Source organism: Ursus arctos, unplaced genomic scaffold (assembly GCF_023065955.2).
Source record: "Ursus arctos isolate Adak ecotype North America unplaced genomic scaffold, UrsArc2.0 scaffold_19, whole genome shotgun sequence".
NCBI lineage: Eukaryota > Metazoa > Chordata > Mammalia > Carnivora > Ursidae > Ursus > Ursus arctos.
The window spans coordinates 23,009,010-23,030,249 of record NW_026622863.1 but is presented as its reverse complement, the minus strand read 5'-3'; the positions used below and the strand labels follow the sequence as shown (position 1 = coordinate 23,030,249).

Sequence of the window (21,240 nt, the reverse complement as noted above, 5' to 3'; positions counted from 1 at the left end):
TTAACAAAGTCTAGGTTCCTTTCAGGCTAGCTTTAAAGACAAAGAAGAAAATAAAACACTTAATGCTATTTTGAAAAATCAGGATTGGTTAACTAGATGACGGTCTTTATGCTTCTATATGACTGCATGGCCATCTGATTCCACGTGAACCACAAAAGGAACATGAACTCGATGTCCCAAATATCCCACTCACCAATCACCAAGCCCACCCACCATTCACCGAAACCTATTAGCCATACTTGGTTCCGGCTTTCTCTGTACTTATATAAGCTCCCATGTCCACCCCAAGAAGTCTGACAAAGCAAGAAAAAGCAAGTGCCAGAAAAAGTAACTGCATAATAAAAGTTGCATTCACATTTTAAAGTTCCTCAACTGCTGGGGCACCTGGGTGACACAGTCATTAAGCGGCTGCCTTCGGCTCAGGGCGTGATCCGAAGGTCCCGGGATCAAGCCCCGCATTAGGCTCCCTGCTCCGTTGGGAGCCTGCTTCTTCCTCTCCCACTCCCCCTGCTTGTGTTCCCTCTCTTGTTGGCTGTCTCACTCTGTCAAATAAATAAAATAAAACAAAATCTTTTAAAAAATAAATAAATAAAATAAAAAAAATAAAGTTCCTCAACTGCTAACAAACTGGACAGGACACACAGAGGATTCTTTTGGTTGATCCTCTCCTCCCCGCCCCTCAATTTTCTCCTTCCTCCTTAATATATTTTCTTCCGCGCATCTATCTATCCACTCTTCTCTCATGCAGCCATATGCTTCAGGCAAAGTCAACCACATCCTCAGGCCAAGGGATGGGCCTGGTTGGCTAAGAATAATTCCCTCAGTCTTTACCAGTGACTAATTTAGGAAAGGGAATGTAACCCAATTTGGGTCAATGAAATGAGAGGTTAAGTTTGCTGTAGGCTTCTGAAACAGTCCTTCCTCACTCTTAAAAAGAGCCAAGTGCAGCCATGTTTGTATCTCTCCTTCCCCCTACCAAATATATCAACTCCAAATATAACTATTTTTCACATGTTTAAACTAGAAAATTTAAAGTATTGCTACTTCTTTCAAATAGCAATCAAATGATAAAAAGTCAGTGAAGTTTCAAAAATAGCGATGAGCCAACATTTACTAGGTAATATAACAAAAGAGCTTTCTTGCCTTTGCTCTGAAAAGGAGAGTTCTGGCAAAGCTCAGAGATAAATGGGTATGTGTAAAAGAAGTAGATAACAAAAAGAAGCCCAACGGCAGTACTGATCTTGAGAAATAAGAGTAGGTGACAGATGGCAAACTGACCAAAATATCAAAGAAAAAACTGAATTGGTGTTAGTAGGCTATAGACGGTAGATCGATTTTACTTGGGATCTAAATTCAACCAAAGAGGGGTGCCTGGGTGGCTCAGTCAGTTAAGTGTCTGCCTTCGGCTCAGGTCCTGATCCTGGGATTGAGCCCCGCATAGGGCTCCCTTGCTCAGTGGGAGCCTGCTTCTCCCTCTCCCTTTGCCTGTGGCTCCTTCTGCTTGTGCTCAGTCTCTCTGTCAAATAAAGAAAATCTTTAAAAAATAAAATAAAATAAAAAGATTCAACCAACCAAATAAATAGTACATACATACCTTTTGGAACATGTGAAAGCAAAATGTTAACTTAAAACAAACAAACAACAAAAAAAACTGCCCTAAGTAGTTATTTCACATTTTTTAAATTCTTAACTTTTCTCTCATATAGGTTGAGAGCAATTCTGGCAAGTTAAAAAATGCTTTAAATTTTAAATCATAAGGGCAAAATAGCCTGCAAAGGTCACGCATCAGACCCTAATCAGGACAACACGGGAGGGCGTTGCCAAAGAGAAAGGCCAAGTCCTCATTACTGAAAACCTAGAACAACAGGACCTCTTGACCTCCAGATCTTCAAGGAAGCAAAAAAGCCTAACAGCTAAATTTGAGCCTACCACAGTTAGCTGTGCAGTACCTTCTATTGGCCTAGCTGTAATACTGCAACCATTTAAAAACTTCTAAAACAGGCAGGAGTAGAAGCATCATCCCTGAAGCAGCCATTCTGAGCCAAAAGCAGAAAATCTAGACACAAGAACACACATGTAATTTGTAAGCCCTAGCCCACATATATTTTGATTCCATGTGCTCATCATGAGTCTTGGTTTCATCAAAGGAGAACCTGAATATTTCTGTACTTAAACTCCTTCTGAGAGGCAAGAGGCATAAAGAGCACAAATCAACAAAACAGGGTTCAGGGGCACCTGCCTGGCTGAGTCGGTAGAGCATGCAACTCTCGATCTTAGGGTTTTAAGTTCGAGCCCCACGCTGGGTGTAAAAATTACTTTAAAAAAAACAAAACATGGGGTGCCTGGGTGGCTCAGTTGGTTGAGCGTCTGCCTTCGGCTCAAGTCATGACCCCAGGGTCCTGGAATCAAGCCCCGCATCGGGTTCCCTGTTCTGTGGGGAGCCTGCTTCTCCCTCTGTCTGCTGCTCCCCACTTGTGCTCGCTCGCTCTCTCTGTGTCAAATAAATAAATAAAATATTTTAAAAAAAAAAGAAAAAAAAGAGATCTTTGAAAAACAAAACAAAACAAAACAACACAAACAAAAACAGGGTTCAAATGCCCTATCTTCCACTTTCTTTTTTTTTTTTTTAAGATTTTATTTATTTATTCGACAGAGATAGAGACAGCCAGCGAGAGAGGGAACACAAGCAGGGGGAGTGGGAGAGGAAGAAGCAGGCTCCTAGCGGAGGAGCCTGATCCCATAACGCTGGGATCACGCCCTGAGCCGAAGGCAGACGCCTAACCGCTGTGCCACCCAGGTGCCCCCTATCTTCCACTTTCTAAATGGTCAAACGTGGCATTTGTTTCCTCATGTACAAAAGAGAGCTAAAACAAGGGCATCTGGGTAGCTCAGTCAGTTAAGCATCTGGCTCTTGGTTTAGCTGGGGTTATGATCTCAGGGTCATGGGATCAGGCTTAGCGGGGAGTCTGCTTGAGATTCTCTCTCCCCCTCTCCTTCTGCCCCACCTCCCCTCCTTGCTAGCTCTTTCTCTCTAAACAAATAAATCTTTTTTAAAAAATGGAAATAACACCTACTTCTTCAGATATCATAAGACTTAGAGATAATATACATAAAAATACCTTTCATATAACAGGTACTCAATTAAATTAAAATATTTATGTAATAGAACAGAAACAGTTCTATAGACCTAATAGAACACAAACACAAAACGAACAGCTATAAAAATGACCAAAATTATAAGCTGTGCAAAAACAACTCTACAATTTTCAATTAGAAATCAAGCAACTTTCTGGAGAAGAACAAAGGAATAGGAGTCAGAGGTCCTGGGTCTTTGATTTGTAACTAACTGGTTAAATGACCCTGGGCAAATAAACTTCAACCTCAATATCCTCTCTTATAAAATGAAAGGATTATTAGCCAAAAACTATTCTGTGCTTTTCAGCAATGTCACACAACCGCAACAAACATGAATCTAGAACTTGGACCTAGCTCAGCAGTACCTCAATTAGTGTTTATAAACTGACTCACAAAGGAGAAAGACTATGAAACAACATGAAGTTGGCAGAGGCAGTTCAGATAAACGGGTAGAGCGAAAGGTTTCACACTAACACTGAAAAAAGATGAATAAAATTAAAGATGATAAATTTGTTATTAACATACAGAGTGAGAGATATAAAATAGGTAGAGCATGATGAGAAAGACCAGTGAGGAGGTAGGGTATAGATGCAAGGAGCAAGAATCAAAGATACTCTTGGCTGTGACTTTCAAAAATGATTTGGGGGGGAATAAAATTTGAAGAGAAAATTTCATAAATCCAAACAGGAGGGAACCAGGATTTGAGTTTGGTCACAGAGCAGAGAAAAAGAGGGAGATACAACTCATTTTCTGGAAGTGACAAAATTTAGCAATCAAGTAACCCAATAAAAGATAGCAATAAAGTAATCCAATAAAAAATAATTTAAAAAATGTATTAAAGAACTACAGACATAAGGAAATATGGCCTGAATAACAAGAACATCTCTATGACCCAACGGTTTTAATATAATCAGAATTATGAAACCATTTCCTAAAACTCTGTTTTTCAAACTGAAGGTCTGAACAATTTTTTAATACAATGAAAAAGAAAATGTCAAGGTAATGTCACAGAATAGATATAAATGCTGCTTTATCTGAAACTTCTATCTCAGTTTTCTGTGTATAAACATGTATGTTTGTGCTAGGTTGAAACATAAAATGCATTTCTTTTTTCTTTTTTTTTAATAAAATGCACTTCTTACTCTTTTTGCATTACGGTCAAAAAGTTTCAAAACTTTGTATTATGGAATTTTTCAAACATAAAGAGGGTAGTATAACAATAAGTCCTCATATATCATTTAGCCTCAACAATTTCTAAATATCATTTTTTTCCTGAATGTCATTTTTTACTGAACAACCCTTCACTGAAAGGAGGTGAAAACTATAACGTAGTATTAATAGCAGAGGAAATACGAAGTTTCCTTAAAACTTTTATATTGCAATAAAAAAATGAAAAGGTAACATTTAGATGAAACTTTCTATATTTTCCCCCAAAGGCTTTCCATTTATAAAGGACAAGTTTAATACTTCTATTCCTTTAGTATTCAATATGATCTCATAAATGTCAAGATGTAAGATAATAAATTTCAGACCTTCTTTGCTCTGAAATGTTCACAAATCAAGACTTTACATGTCAATTATTTTGGTGAGTTAATCACTATAAATTACATAGTAGGATTAAAAATCTAGTATGGGAGGGGCGCCTGGGGGGTGCAGTCGTTAAGCGTCTGCCTTCGGCTCGGGGCGTGATCCCAGCATTCTGGGATCGAGCCCCACATCAGGCTCCTCGGCTGGGAGCCTGCTTCTTCCTCTCCCACTCCCCCTGCTTGCGTTCCTTCTCTCGCTGGCTGTCTCTCTCTGTCAAATAAATAAATAAAATAAAATAAAAATCTTAAAAAAAAAAATCTAGTCTGGGGGCACCTGGGTGGCTCAGTTAGTTGATCCTGATCTCAGTTCAGGATCCTAAATTCAAGCCCCAGTTTGGGCTCCACCCTGGGTGCAGAGCCTACTTTAAATAACAAACAGTGCCTGGGTGGCTCAGTCGGTTAAGCCTCTGCCTTCTGCCCAGGTCCTGATCCTGGGGTCCTAAGATTGAGTCCCATGTCAGGCTCCCAGTTCCACAGGGGGTCTGCTTGTCCCTCTACCCTTCCTCCCACTGGTTCTTTCAATCTCTCTCTCTCAAATAAATTAAGTTAAAATCTTTTTTAAGGGGCACCTGGGTGGCTCAGTCGTTAGCATCTGCTTTCGGCCCAGGGCATGATCCCAGGGTCCTGGGATCGAGCCCCATATTGGGCTCCCTGCTCCGCTGGGAGCCTGCTTCTTCCTCTTCCACTCCCCCCGCTTGTGTTCCCTCTCTCACTGGCTGTCTCTCTCTCTGTCAAATAAATAAATAAAATCTTAAAAAAAAATAAATAAAATCTTTTTAAAAATAAATAACCAAAAAAAAAAAGTCTTAAAATTAAAACCAAGTTCTCTAGTTTCATTTCATCATAAATCTAAAAGCTCAAGAGAACTGACAATACTTAATAAATATTAGACTGATGGATATAAGCAATATGATAAAACATTAATATTTTCAAAAATAATTTCAAGCCCAGGGAGCCCAGGTGGCTCAGTTAAGTGACCGACTCATGATCTCAGTTCAGGTCTCAATCTCAGAGTTGTGATTTCAGGCTCCGTGCTGGGCGCCAAGCCTCCATTAAAAAAAAACAAACAATAATAGTAACAATAATAATAATAATAAATAATATCATCAAACCCTTAAATTACTAAGCAATAAGTGAATTTTTCTGACCCCATAGTTAGAAAACATTTTAAAAATTAAGAAATACCACGGCACCTTGGTGGCTCAGTTGGTTGGCCCTCCAACTCTTGGTTTCCACTGGGGTCACAAGACTTGGGATTGCGGGACCAAGCCCCACCTCAGGCTCTGCCATCCGTGTGCTCTCTTTCTAAATAAATGGATAAAATCTTTAAAAATTTTTTTAAAATACCTACTTTTTAAAAAAAGATTTATTTATTTATTTGAGAGAGTGAGCACATGGAGATATAGGCAGAGGGAGAGAATCTTCAAGCAGACTACCCGTTGAGCGCTGAGTCCGATGCACAACTTCAGTCTTCAGGGTTCGATCCCACAACCCATGAGATTGTGATCTGAGCCTAAACCAACAGTCCAACACTTAACAGGCTAAGCCATCAAGGCACCCCTGAAAAACACCTACTTAAAAACATACCAAAAAATCAGTTCACTTCCTATTTATGTATACTAACTCAACTCACCATCCCATTACTAATACTAATTAAAGAGAGAAATGGGTTTTGTAAATCAGACATATCACAACTAATTTTTATATTCTGTTTATTTGCTAAACCAGTTTTTGTTTATTTTTTTAAAAGATTTTTATTTATTTGAGAGAGCGCCCGAGCATGCAGAGCAGAGGGGCGGAAGGAGAGAAGCAGATTCCCTGCTGAGCCCCAACCCTGGTCCCAGACGGGAGATCATGACCGGAGCCTAACAGGTGCCCAGATAAACCAGTTGTTTGTTTGTTTTTTTAAATTACATGAAACAGCAAATCCTATTACCTTCATAATGCTATTTTATTTTGTTGTTGTTTTAAGTAGGTTCCACACCCTGCAAGGAGCCCAAAGCATGGCTTGAACTCAGGACCCCAGATCCAAACTGGAGCTCTGGATGCTTAACCAACTGAGCCACCCAGATGCCCCTCATATTACTATTTTAAAACACTTTTTCTATCCTAATCTAACACCTTAAGGAACTTGAAGAGTTTCTGAATGCCATTTTTTAAACTTTCTATTAAGGAAATTTTAAAACATACACAAAAATACAGAAAACATTATAATAAACTCCCATATAACCATCATCTAGCTTCAACAATTTTTTAAAAAGATTTTATGTATTTATTTGAGAGAGAGCATACTCGCACGAATGGGGTGGCGGGAGGGGCAGACGACAAAGACTCCCTGCCGAGCAGGGAGTCCAAGGAGGAGGGTCGCTCCCTCCCAGGACCCCGAGACCATGACCTGAGCCAAAGGCAAATGCTTAACCAACTGAACCACCCACGCACCCCCAACAATTTTAAGTTTATTTATTTATTTTTAAAGTAATCTCTACACCCAAGGTAAGGCTCGAACTCATGGCCCCAAGGTCAAGAGTCACATGCTCTTCCAACTGAGCCAGCCCCTAGCTTCAACAACTTTTGAATATCATTTTTTTCTGTCATATTTATTTAACAACTTTTTTTAAAACAATACTGAAAAATATTTACATTTAAGTACAACTCACAAACTGTCCATTAAAGTGTTCTGGCCAATGATTAACTAACTTGATGGAAAAAAAATGCTTTTAGAAATATTTTTTCATATGATACAAACTAACATTACTGAAAAGTTATTACTCAATATTAATTTCAAAGCTCATTTAATCCTATTTTCTAATTAAAATAAACAGCAAAGCTGACAAAAATTTACCACAGAGGGGCACTGGGGTAGCTCAGTCAGTTAAGCATCTGCCTTCAGATCAGGTCATGATGTCTGGATCCTGGGATCAAGCCCTGCACGGGGCTGCCTGCTCAGCAGGGAGTCTGCTTCTCTCTCACTCCTCTGCCCCTCCCCACAGCTCATTCTCTCTCTCAATAAATAAATAAATAATTTTTTTAATTTTTACCACAGAGTTTAGAAATATAAAAAATATTTTAAAACACTGAAAATGGGGGCTCCTGGGTGGCTCAGTTGTTAAGCATCTGCCTTCAGCTCAGGTCATGATCCCAGCGTCCTGGGATCGAGCCCCGGACCAGGCTCCCTGCTCAGCAGGAAGCCTGCTTGTCCCTCTCCCACTCCCCCTGCTTGTGTTCCCTCTCTCACTGTGTCTCTCCCTCTGTCAAACGAATAAATAAAATCTTTTTAAAAATAAAATAAAATAAAACACTGAAAATGTATTTTTAAAAAATTAAAACTGCCACCTGCTTCTGTAACATAAGACATATTCAAACTCTACATTTTGTAGGAAAATGGAGCCTTCAAAGTTACTTCTACGTACCAGGGATTTTCTGGCTTTCACAGACATGTAGTTCCTTCACACACAGGGTATCAACATAACTAGAACTGTCCCAATGATTAAATTTCAAGTAGCAATTCAAAGAAAGTTCATAGACCATACTACTTAAATCTTACATGTCCAATTGTTCCTCTCTTCTGAAGTCTACTGAATTTAGGCAAGCAGGTGAGAGCCATGCATTATAATTATATAAACATTACGAGAAATGCTAAAATATATGCAGATCCATACTATGTTTGAGTTAAAATTATGGCTGTTAAAATGCTTCCTCCTGCTGTGACTCTCCTAAAGCCTCCATGAAGAAACTCACTCCTCTTAAATTCCACTGTTACTTGAACCTCATATGGCATGCCTGGGCAAATTTGATGACTTGGATTTTGTTTTAGAAGCTAGGCTTACTGCCAAGTCTGCTGTGTCTACTCCCCTGACCCACCAGGACAGCTTTAGACAACACCTCCCTTATTTATGCTACTGCTGTGAGCAGTCAAACTGCAGCTTACTATCAAATGAGGCTCAACCTACTTGGGTTTCCTATCTCTTAGGAGTAATGTGACTGACTTCACCTTATTATGGCTTCCTCAACCCCACCTCTTATTTAAAATAAAACATCACCATACTGAATCATCAACTACTCAATACTAATAAGGAAAGTAAAGGACGCATTAAACTTCAAGATCAGTAACACAATTGCTTATCTTCTCTTAGACTTCCATTTTATATATCAGTACCTTATTACATTCTGTAAAGAAAAACAAATTTCACATTTTCTTACCAAAAATATCTTTATGATCACACTTCATTGAAAAAATAAAGAGCAAAACTCAAAAGCAGAGCTTGGGACATGCCCTCAACAAAAATACATACAATTATTCGCAAAGTTTACTGGTTGTCACATAAAGGCAAGTCATAACAATAAGCTCTTTCTACAATTTACCTTAAATTAATACCTCATGTAATATAACTACTACAGTATTACTTCTACAAAATTTAGAAAATATGCCAAAATATCCCTTTTGTATTAGCAAACAGGAAAACCTAAGAAAGTGCAGGTATAGCAATGCTCTTCCACTGATGAAGTTTTAACACAACATATGACACCTCCATCACAAAATTCTCCTAATACCCCCAGGAGCATCCAACCCTATCAGAAAGGGTCAAAGAGGGGCGCCTGGGTGGCACAGCGGTTAAGCGTCTGCCTTCGGCTTGGCGTGATTCCGGCGTTATGGGATCGAGCCCACATCAGGCTCCTCCGCTATGAGCCGGCTTCTTCCTCTCCCACTCCCCCTGCTTGTGTTCCCTCTCTCGCTGGCTGTCTCTATCTCTGTCAAATAAATAAATAAAATCTTTAAAAAAAAAGGGGGGGTCAAAGAAACAGAATATTAAATTATTCTTCCAAGTGAAGTACTGAAATGTCTGTCGGTGACTCAATCACCAAATAGATATTCTCACTGCATTCAAGTCTAAAAAAGCTGACCTATGGTATGAAAGTAAGGCTCAGCAGTAATCACCTCCTCCTATACACTACCTAATGCACTGTACAAACACACCATTAAATTTCTACAGGAAACCATAGAAGCAACTTCCCTTTTTTCATACTGATTTAAATATCCAATTATACTTAGTATGGTTAGCAAATCAACCAACTTTCACACCATACTAACAGTTTAATTCCAGAAAGTAGAAAAACATAAAAACAAGTGACCTTCAGTACTTTTATTTAGTAAAATACGAGAAAGAAGGTTAACATTGAAAAGAATAATAGAAGATAAAATGAAAATGTCTAAGACAAATATTCCAACTTCTCTAAGCAAGGTTTAAATAACTGGATCTCCTGTCTGCCCCTACTCACTCTCAGTGTTTTAGTTAAGCATAGGGAAAAGGGTCTAGGAAAGGAGAGGAAATTAAAAAATAACCTATCATCAGTGTGTGTGCGTGTGTGTGTGTGTGTATGTGTGTTAAGAAATGTTAACTACCAGCACTTAATGAGCACTACTGGACCAAAAACTGTGCTAAGAGCTTTAAACACATTATCTCACTTAACACAAATAAACCAAGAGCTCTGAGTAAAAATTATCAATAAAAACTGAAAAGTGAGAAAACTATCTGAGATAGTTAAATTATAAAAAACACATAAATCAGACTTGCAAGCACTAAACAAAGTAAGAACACTACAAATTAAAGAGTCTGATGATCATCTAGGAACAGTTCCTCAGATTTACACAGGAAAAAATTGTGTATTAAAGTGATATCCAACAAAATTACACATATCTTATCCTAAAGCAAATTTCTAACAAAAATACATATTGTACCTAAGATATTTCTTCCCTCTTAAAAAGCAGCAGTAGAAAAGATATTATGCAGTCAGTATAAAGCACATACCCTCTCAGTGACTCTCATTCAGGACTAGAAAGTCAATATTTAAAAATGGACCAACCCTGAGAGTCAAACTTGGAATTTGAAAAGATTTTTATAAAATCAAACTAAATTAGAGATACACAATCAGTACCCTCAAATAAAGCACCAGAAGCTGTCCTTTATAATGGCAAATAATGTTAGTGAAATGCATTAAACACTTACCAATTTAAAATTTTCTACTTACTGTTGAAGTATATCTTCATTTTGAAGCAAGGTATTAAGTAAAAGAAAATTAAAATAGTTTGATTGATTTTTAACTGAAAAAAATCAAAACAAGCACTGTCCTCATACCTAAGGACTCCGGGGTCTTAAATTTTCTTTAATGGGAAAATCTCAAAACACCTCACTAAGCAATAATCCTAAAAACTCAGTCATAAATGTATCCAACATTATCAAGTATCAAAACATCTAATTTGTACTTTAACAAGCTTGCTCTTAGAACATTCACTAAATTCAGTCCCTCTGTTTATCCTCAGTCCCCATCCATTATCTCTTCCTCCAAATATTTTACAGAAATCTTCTGTATGGAATTTTACATGTGATACAAATACTCTCAAACCCCCAAAGAGATGGAAAACTTTCAGCCCCAAATTACCAAGATCTGCTGTCTTACTAAAAGCCAAAGAACTGAAACAAGTCTCATCAACTTCCTCTAGCACAAAAAAAGTGAGCACTGACTCAAAACTTAAGCAGTATTTATTCATTAAATCAACAAATACTGGGTGTCCACTTATGTTAAAGGCACGATGCTAGCACCAATCTTACAACTATGAACAAGATATAGACACTATCCCTGCCTTCACAGAACCCTCGATCCAGTAAGGAAGAGAATCCATAAACATGTAAACACACTGATACAGTTCCATACTGATCTTAATTCTGCCAAGCAATTTTACTCTCATGGCTCATTTTATTGCATATTACCATCCTAAAAGCATGCCAGTTAATCTACTTGTTCCTTCAAACTACACACACATAGGGGCACTTACGTGGCTCAGTTGGTTAAGCAACTGCCTTTGGCTCAGGTCATGATCTCAGCATCCTGGGATCAAGCCCCGTGTCAGGTTCCCTGCTCAGCGGGGAGCCTGCTTCTGCCTCTCACCCTACTTGTGCTCTCTTGCACTCTCTCAGTCAAGTAAATAAATAAAATCGTCAAACTACACACTCAAAATTAAGCTTATTAAAATGAAAACTAATTTTGTGAACAAATAATTTTGAATATATAACACATCCTTCTCAGTAGAATTTTTAAATTAGCTGCTAAGTGTTCATAGCAGCACTATTGACAGTAACCAAAGGTAGTTAACAGCCCAAACGTCCATCAATGGAGGAATGGATAAATTGGGGTATATAGCAATACACAATAGAATATTATTCAGCCATAAAAACAAATGAAGTAATGATGCATTCTACAACATGGATGAACCATGAAATACTATGCTAAGTGAAAGAAGCCAACACCTTTGTATGATTCCATTTACATGAAATATCCAGAATTGGTAAATCCACACGAACAAATCCCAGATTAGGGACTGGGCAGCCAGGGAGTGGGAGGCAACAAGAAAGAATGAGGAACAACCACTTAAATAGGTTTGGGGTTTCCTTCTGGAGTTATGAAAATGCTTTGGAACTAGATAGAAGAGGTTGCACAACACTGTCAATGCACTAAATGCCACTGAATTGCTCACTTTAAAATGGGTATGTCATGTGTAGTTCACGTTAACTGAAAAAAAAATCTTTAAAAAAATAGCTACCACAATATTTTAAAGTGGACTTTTTATCAAAGAAAACTGCTCAAGTTTAAATTTGGGAATTTCAGTTATAAGTCAAGTTTCCAACCATAACTCCTTCTAGACCCATTTTAATACCAAAATGGTTTTTGGGCTTTATGGCAAAAATCGTTTCTTAAAAAGCTGTTTTCATAGCTCTTAAGTGTTATCCAATATTTTGGATGTACATACGATTCCTACTTACATGAGGATACTCCTTTATTGATCACAAATTTGGTATATAACATGCTCTAATCAAGTCTGTGCTGGATAAAAGTCTGCAGACATCATCAACTGTTCATCTTCTTTAGAGTAAAAATACACATTATAACGGGTTGTTTTTATTGTATTAAATCCCAATAATCTAAACACACAATTCAGTGCTACTCTCCCCACAAATGCCACTTTTCCCGTTTCTACCTATGTTGTAACACATACCACCATTCAGTCTGCCTGGGGGCATAATTATTTGGGTTGTGTCCCCCTCCTCCCATTTCCCAAGCTCCTTGAGGGGCCTCAGTCCTTTTTTGCATCCAACACATCACTACAAAGTACCTAACAGTATCTTCAACGTAAAAGGTGCTCAAATAACGTCACTGGAATTGAAATAAACGCAGGCAACAAATAACTACTGTAAATTACAATGTTGAAAAAGACAACATATAAAGACTAAAAGGCCTGATAAGACAAATTCTGTAGCTTTAAATCCTTTAGCTTCACGTTCAGATACGTTTTTCAATGCAACGCTACAGAGCAGTCTGTGGAATATCAATATGATCACAAAGTAATTCATCTAATACCCTGAAAGAATAAATAGGGATTAGTCTTATCCATCTCTCTTTTGAAGTTCTCCTGCATATGCAATAGGGAAACTGAACTTAATGAACCACACACAGTATTCCAAACCAGGTCACAGGAGAGCTCTAAGTCCCCAGCCATCCTGTTTCTATTTCCTGATTGGTCTGACCTCCGAGCATTATGGTGCCCAACATTCCCAATTCACGATCTCCTCTAAAACATCTTCTGAGGTGAGCTTTTATTTAAAATAAAAATTGATTTCCAGAACTTTCTAGAATTATGAACAAGGCACCCCACTTTTTTTAAAATCTTCCGAAACATTTTGCTCAAGAAAAGAAACCCAGTTTTCAGAAAAGTCCCGTTATAGTTACACTTCGAATTAAATGTGGGCCATAAACTTGCACAAGTGTTACCGCGATGGCATTACTCTTCTAACAAAGTAGATTTAAACAAACGTGCACGAATTTTTGAGAACTCCTACACCTCAAGAATGTGCACCTTTCAAATAAAAAAACGTTAAAAACCTGGGACAGATGAAAAGCCAAGTGCGCTTACACTTCAAAGGGACAGCTTTTCTCCGCACCACGCTGGCAAAGCAGCGACAACCAGACGCCACTTGGGCAACGGCCCCGACCCTCGGCCTCCAAACCGCAGGCGTCCACTGGCCACAGGAGTCCCGGAGTCGAGTTCTCCACTAGTTCGCTTCCAGCCAAGCCCGCAGCCACTTCCACGTCGCTGCGACCCACACGCCTCTTCAGCAATTTAAATCCACTCTTCACTCACCGCACGCACAAACACACAAACACACACACACATGGCGTTACTAATCCCGGGACAACCAAGGGACCAGGAAAGGGGCGAGCTCGTGCGAACCTGGAGAGGAGGGGATACTCCTCGGTCCCGCCCGGCCCGGCACCCACCTGCAGGCCGCGAGCCCGAGGGCGGCGGCGCAGGCGCCCCGTCCTCGCCAAAGACGAGTTTGAAGTCGAGCTCGTCGTGGGCGCCACAGTTTGCAGTAGTCATCGGCGTGGCCCAGGGTGCTGCGGCTCCTCCTCTGGCGGCGGCGGCGACGGAGGCGGCGGCGGCGGCGGCGGCAGCTCTTCAGCGCCGCTTCATGCCGGGCCGCTCGGACCAGGAGGTCGCGGCTCCGCGGCAAAGTTTCCGGGCGGGGACCGTGACACCGAGCGTTCCGTTCCAAACTCGAGAGTTGGCCGCACGCCGAGCAGCACCAGGAGCCGCCGCCACAGCCTGTCGCTGGTACCTAAGCCGCCACGGTCGCCTTAGCCGATATTCCCCGCCCCCCAACAGCCGCCGCCGCCGCCAGCGCGCTGCCGAGCCGTGTAGCACGCCTAACCCCGCCCCCTACTGCGCGCCCAACCGACCGTGCTGCCCATAGGCCCTGGAGCCCCTGCTAGCCCAATGGCCCCGCCCCCCTCACCGGCCTACCGCGTGATTCCCTCTCTGGGAGAAGGAAGTCACGTGCACAAGGAGCGTTGGATAGGCCCACTAACTCTTGGGAGTTGTAGTTCGGCCGCTATTCTCTCCTCAACTTCTAAACCAGGGTTCTGTAATTGGATTGAGTGCAATCCGATCTGCCCGCCAATCGAAGATCCCTTTTCTTATTGGGCAGAGTTCACGTCGAGTGGGGTTATGGCTCTGGTGACGGGCGGCTGAAATGTTGCTCTGATGGCTGGGTTTCAGGAAGGTGTCAGGGCCGGGGAGGGTTACGTGAACGCCACTCACACGCTCATCCCTCCACCCCAATCCTAATGGCGGAGTCTAGGGAAGGCAGGGCCGGGCCGAGCCTCCAGCAAGGTTGGGGCGGAGCCGGAGACCGGAGCAGCGTGAGGATTCCCGAGTCTCAGCTCCTCAACAATGCAACAATGCAGACCCGCCCCTGCGGGGCGGAGCTCGCGCCGGGTGGCTGGGCCTTTGTCCCTGTGAGCTGGCAGCTGCTCTCTGGAGGACAGCCGGCGCATTCGAGGCCTCGGCAAAGCCCCTCGGGCAAGGTCGGTCCATTGCTGGAAGTCGAAGCCGATTGAACCAAAAAGCCCGTCGTGAACTCGCACCACTCACGGGCTCGGTGACCTCAGCATCCCGGTGCACACCCGTGAAAGCGGGAGGACCCGCCACCCAAACTTTGTGGTTGTTAATGGAGAGGAAGTGACACGGTGTCTGAAGAACTGTTTTTCGCTCTCGGTCCCTCCCCAGCGTGTCTGTTCTCCCTTGGGACCCAGGACGCCTCCTCCCGGGCCTGGGGTGGAGGCCGTGCCAGGGGACGCTGAGCCTGGTTTGTTTACTTAGGGCTCCTTCAAGACGCAGGGTGGACCGGGAGCTGGAAGAAGTAGCAGTGACCTACTTCCCTAGCTCCAGGCCCCACAGGGCATAGTATTTCTAGAAGCAAGTTGCTGTAGGAACCCAGGGCACTAGGTCTCAGAGGCTTGGGTGCAGGTGCAAGGGCCGAAGCACTCACCCACAAAAAGGCAGAGAGGACAAAGTGGAATGCTTTGTAGAAAGGTCTCAATATAGGGACTGATACCTGAGCTACCAGGGAGCCCTAGGGAAGGCCGTCAGGAGGACAGGTAATGTCCAGAGCAGATGAGATGTTCATCTGGATTGGTTCATCCCTGAGGTCGGAAAATTTTTCCTGCCCAGTGCTCTGTACACATACCTGAGCTGGACCTAGGGAAGCAGAGATAAATTAGTCTCCCTTCAGGGGTTGGGGAGAGGAGGCCAGCAAGTCTATAATCACTGTACGATGAGATTAGGGATGTGCCAGGATCTCCAGAAAGGTTCACAATCCCCTGGGGTTGCAGGGCCTCCACAGGACTAAGCAGGAATTGGAAAGATGGCTGAGAGGGGAGGAAGATGATTCCACGCAGAGAACAGACTTCCAAAAACATAGAAATCAAAAAGCACCTGCAGTGAGCAGAAGCCAAAGGTAACGCCAGATGAATGGAGAGAGTGCTGCTATAGGCCACTGCAAAGTATCTAGACTTTACCCTGAGGGCAGTAGGGAGCCATGGAAGGATTTAGAGCAAGGAACTTACATATTCAGAATTCTGGGGGAGGGGGAGATTAGGGAAAGAAGAAAATAATAGGGGTCAAAGAGAGGGAGCAAACAGCATTGTGTGGGTGAAACATCCTCCTAATGAGCAATTTCAGGATGTGTTGTTGTCCCCCTGCCTAAACCTCCCCCCAACATACTTCCTAGTTTATCATCTAGATTGAGAAAATGGATCTTTATCTATCCCCTCTGCCCTCCAAACCAGGGGCTCAACTATCCAGGCCAGGGGGAATGCAAGAGGGAGATCCTGGACCTGTAAGCCCCACCACTGGGAAGGGACCACACACACAAGCTGGAGATGGCTTGAAAAATTCACTCATGCACTAAATGCATCCATCTGTGCAATTCTTCTGTGTTCCCCAGCCACTGTGCAGCTGGAGAACACTTAGAAGGGGTTATGTCTTGGGAAGGTTTCTGGTCTGGAGGAAACTGAGAACTCTAATCTGAATCGGTAAGGGCTGGAGCCACAGTGGGCACTGAATGCAGGAAGTCTGTTACCACCTTTGTCAGAAAGGCAGCAACGGCTAAGAGCTCTGCAGGCTGGAACCAAGGCCTGCCCCACTCACACACACCGATACATGAACTCTTTCCACCCCTTTTCCTCAGCCAGGACCTCCCCTACCAGCTCTTCCTAGGCCAGATCGAAAGCTCTCGTAGATGGCAGGAGGCCATCTGACCTGCCTCCAGCCTTCTGAGAGCTCTGTGAAACCAGGAGGCCAAGGGACTACTGCAGTAGATAGGACTCCGGACTGGTGGGCAAGGAATATATGGGTCCCTGTCTACCCCCTTTCCCTCCTGTGTGAATGCGAGCCAGGCCTGAAATTTAGGGAAAGCCATTACTTTCATCAGTTGCCACAGGCCTGGCCCTGAGCTCCCCCAATGTTGAAGACTCTCCTGTGGGATGGTATAGCTTAGCTTAGCCCAGCCCAGCCCCTTTTGTTCCACATTAGAGGAAACAGGAGTCTTAGAGGAAAGTCAGGGTTTAGAAAAGTTCTTTCTTTCCATGCCACGTACCCCATTCAACAAGCTTGTCTGATTCTTCTTTTGTTGTGCTCCCCACACCCACTCCAAGGCTGGCCGTAGGGGACACAAGAACTGCCCTTGAGCAGCTCTCAATCTGGGCAGAGGCAATACCGGCCAACTACAACTGAAGAAAGTTGGTTGCTGAGGTCAGCACAGGGTGCTGAGAAGACAGAGTCAGCACTTTGTCCTCAGATACTAGGCTGAGGAGTTTGGACTTGATCCAGAGGGCAGTGCAGAGCCACAGAAGAGTTCTGAGCAGGACTGACACCTGGAAGGAACTAAGTGTGCAGGGTTAAGAGATTCCCCACTTATCTTTGCACAAAGCCCAGTCTTCTTGCTGTGGCCTTCGGAAGATGTGCCACCCCCTTCAGCTTTACTCATCCCTCCCTCTCATGCTCAAAATCATGTGTCCCCAAAATGTGATGAGCTAAGAGGAAGTCCTCTGTCTAGGTGGCTGGAATGGATGAATAAATGTTGTGGACACTAGCCCACAGAGGCATTTGGGCATCTAAGTGGCCTGAGTTTAAGGTGGGAATAGTGAGAACAATGATTGGAGCTTTCAAACCTGACTGGGCCTTGCCAGTTAGTCCCAGACTTGGGCAGGTCACTCTGAGACCAGGACAGGCATCCTGAGGTATGCTAATGTGAGACCATTTGAGAGCCAACATATCCTGGGATCTCTGCCAGATAACCTCAGTTATGGAACACACATGAGCCCCTCCCCACCTGCTCCCCTGTGAATGACCCTCTCCCCAGTGCTTTTCCTGGGCCCTCTAAGTTCCCATACTCCAGCCTCTTTTTTCTTTCCAGCCCCTTTCTTAACAGCTGACCTCCACCCCTGCCTCTCCTTCCCCATAGCCCAGAAATAAACCTGACCCCACCAGAGAAGGGGCTTCCCCAGGGAAAGTACACTGGTGGGAGAACAGGCCTGAGGGTACAGCCCAACCCCACAGGAGAAGTGGATCTTAAGACTTGATATTTGGCCACCACAGGGTCCTTCCACAAGCTCTGACTAGGTCAGGATGCCCGGGGGTCCACTGGGGAATCTCTGCCCTGTTCCAGTTGGGATATGGGGAAAGACAAAGGGGGCATTTTAACTGAGACAGTTTTTGTGAGAAAAATCAGAAAGATATTGTGCCTAAAGCCTGATGATGAGACTGAACCAAGCCTCATCTGTCTCCCGAGTGGGGTCCCTTCTCTTAGAGCACTAGTCTAGGAAGCTAGGGCAGCCCCAGCATGGAGTGGGGCCCCATTAGCCGCACTGTGCCCTATCACAGGCCTATTTATCCTCCAGCCAGCGTCCTACAAGCAGAGAGCAGCTGATCCCCCTCTCAGAAGAGGGCCCTTAGGCCCAAAGACAACTAGAAGTGACTTGCCCAAGGTCAGACAGCAATGGGCTCTGGGAGGCGGCTGGTAGTGCAGTATCCTTATCTGCATACAGAACAAGTGTGCAGGGAGGGGCTACTCCCGGGACTGAGACTGAGGCCTCACCTGCCTGATCTTTGACTCAGGCCACCGAGGCCAGGGGCTGCTGGCTGGCATAGGGGCCTGACCCCAGGGATATGAGAGAAACATGGCCTTGGGCTGGAGGGGAATGCCCCTCCCCACAGAACTTGGAAAAGGGGAGGAGAAGTAGCATGTTTACAGTGGAGGAAGCGGGGGTGGTGCAGGGCAGGGACCTTTGGTCAGAACGCCCCTCCCAGTAAGAGGGGGAGGCCCCATGAGATGTGGTAGCCGTTTGTTTGCTTCTCTGCCAAGAGGAAATTAAAGAGAATCTGCCACTTCCTTCCGGCCCAAGTGGGATAGTGGGGGCTGGTGGCAGGCAGTGGCGTGGGTGGGCAATTTTAAGGGCTCCAAACTGCTGGCATCAGCAGCATGTATCCTCAGTGTTCCCTGTCTGGAGCAGAGACCTCATCAGGTCTGGGCTTCAGTCACCTGGGGGTCAAACCCAGGACCCCCCACACTCACCTGAGCTGGTCCCTTCCTGGAGCACCAGATACCCTAACTGTTCCCCAGATTCTATAGCACCTCTCATCACGAAAGTTAATTGATAGGCAGTACCTCAGATTTGCCATCAGTAGAATAGGCTTCTTGGGCCTTCCTGGCTCAGCCCAAGTCCTGTGAGTGTTAAAGATGATACCCCATCCCCCACTTCCACCCAGACCCATAAGGATATGCTTTATCTAGCATAGATTTATATAGCATAGATTTCTCTAGCTCTGCATAGAGAGTGGGAGTAAAATAATTATGCCAGGCCATGAGTCTGTGTGTGAAGATGCCCAAGGCTAAAGCAGCCAGCCATGGGTAAGGGTGGGGGGATCTTTATTGCACTGTACCAATGTCAGGTTGAGAAGGTGCCACCTGAAAAGCTCCTGTTTTCAAAGAAAATACTGAGGTCACTGGGAACTTGGCCTTGCTACTCAGACCCACCAAGGGAGATGTGCACCCTAGGTACCATTTAGCCTGTGCTCCAGGCTGATGGCCCAGGTCAGGACCTCTTAACTCCTGCCAGGAACAGTCAGAGAATTGTCCAATGGTGTCTGGTTCATGCTCTGCACCCACAGACATCTTATAGCCAGGCTCCTGAAGCTGGTGACCAAGGTAGGGACAATGGTCACCAGCCTTCCAGGGGGCTCTCTTCACCACTTCCCAAGGCCACAAAGAGCTTCTTGCACAGCTCCCCAGGTACCGCTTGCTCCTGAGCTCTGGGACCCTCAGGGTCTTGGTCAGTGGCCTCCCGCTTGCGCTTGTGCCAGGAGGGGCTCTCCTCACCCAGCCGACCCTCAGGGAGGCCCCGGCTCCGCAGACAGACGATGGCCGCAGCCTGCTCCGCCAATTTCTTAGACTTGTCCCTGGGCAGATGAGGCATGGGACAATAAGGCAGGTAGATGGGCAGGCTGGTTGCAGGACAAGAGGCTGGAAAGGCCTGACTCTATACACCCTTGGCAAAGATTCTAACAAAACTGAGGAAGGGGGTCATCGCCTGGGGATGCCACTGCCCAGGTACACCACCCTCCCCAAACCCTCCTTGGCCAAGGCTGGGTTGAGGCCCTTCATCCCAAGCTCCCCCCCACCCCCCTCTGCCACTGACGAGGAAACTCACCACAAGGTGGACTGGTACTTCTGCTCAGCAACAGTCACAACAGAGCAGAAGAGGCGATCCAGGGGGCGCTGAACCTGGTGCAAAGAGAGGAAAGGAAACACGCATGGCCGTATGGAGGCAAGAGGAATGAGCCCTGGGGCTCACCGGCCAGAATCACGTGGAAAATAGAAAAAGGGAAGCACTTCCCACCTAAGTTAAATGAAGGCTACCTGTATCACATGCTCCTCCCCAGCAGCAGTGCCTGGTGCGTTTGCCAAGGAAGAAAGGCAGATACATAAACAGGCAATGACATTCCAGTGTCTCAGGAGTTCATGTACCTAAGCAAAGGGCCATCAGACCCCTTAGCTGCGCGTGACTATGGATCCTGCTCCAACTGACATCTGGATGGGCCAGGTCACCCAAAATGAGGAGGAATTCACCAGATGGCAAAGGGGTGAGAGGGGACAAGAATGGGGCAGACTTCTCAACACTTGGCAGAGCGACCAGGTGATACAGCTGGACAGAGAGCTAAGGGTATGAGACAAGAAGCAGAAAGGCATGTGGGGAGCCTTGCGCTCTGTGCTGAGGTGCGAGGGCTTGATCTCAAAGGCACTGGGGAGAGGATGAGGACTTGAGCAGGGAGGCAGAGGTCAGATTTGTTCTAGAAAAGTCACTGTGGGAGAGGGGGACACAAGTCCTGGAAGGAGATCAGAGGTCAGAAGGCCAGTCCAGAAGAGACAGAGCAGCCTAAATAAGGCATGGTCATGGGGACCAAAGGAAGTGAAGCAAGACTGTCTTGAAGTTTCCACCAAGCAGCCTCAAGTCTGGGGCCCAATTCTGAGCCGCATTGGCTGAGGCCTGGTCTAAAAACATGTCTAACTTTTAGGTTCAAGCATCCTTCTTAAATAAGCCAGCTGGTCCTTTCCAGGGAAGTCTC

The 21,240-nt window shown here is 44.3% G+C and overlaps 2 protein-coding genes across 12 annotated transcripts in view; both read right to left on the bottom strand.

Annotated features, from left to right (window-relative positions):
- Positions 1 to 14,498, bottom strand: part of NFATC3 (nuclear factor of activated T cells 3) — a 121,854-nt gene extending 107,356 nt beyond the window's left edge. For 3 of the 5 annotated variants that reach the window (XR_006409025.3, XM_057314191.1, XM_048224039.2), the window contains exon 1: positions 14,052 to 14,471. Coding sequence is in view for 3 of the 5 variants with exons in the window: in XM_057314191.1 (XP_057170174.1) it covers positions 14,052 to 14,154 (103 nt within the window). In the remaining 2 variants the exon portion in view is untranslated. Of the gene's footprint in view, positions 1 to 14,051 lie in introns of all 5 variants that reach the window. The other 2 variants (XM_026495063.4, XM_057314192.1) reach the window with 2 other exon arrangements.
- A 4,985-nt stretch (positions 14,499 to 19,483) lies between these two features.
- Positions 19,484 to 21,240, bottom strand: part of DUS2 (dihydrouridine synthase 2) — a 46,390-nt gene continuing 44,633 nt past the window's right edge. For all 7 annotated transcript variants that reach the window (XM_048223792.2, XM_026495059.3, XM_026495061.4 and 4 more), the window contains 2 exons: positions 20,325 to 20,398; positions 19,484 to 20,073 (listed from right to left, as the gene is read on the bottom strand). In XM_048223792.2, the coding sequence (XP_048079749.1) occupies positions 19,836 to 20,073; positions 20,325 to 20,398 (312 nt within the window). In that variant the 3' untranslated portion in view covers positions 19,484 to 19,835. The remainder of the gene's footprint in view (positions 20,074 to 20,324; positions 20,399 to 21,240) is intronic.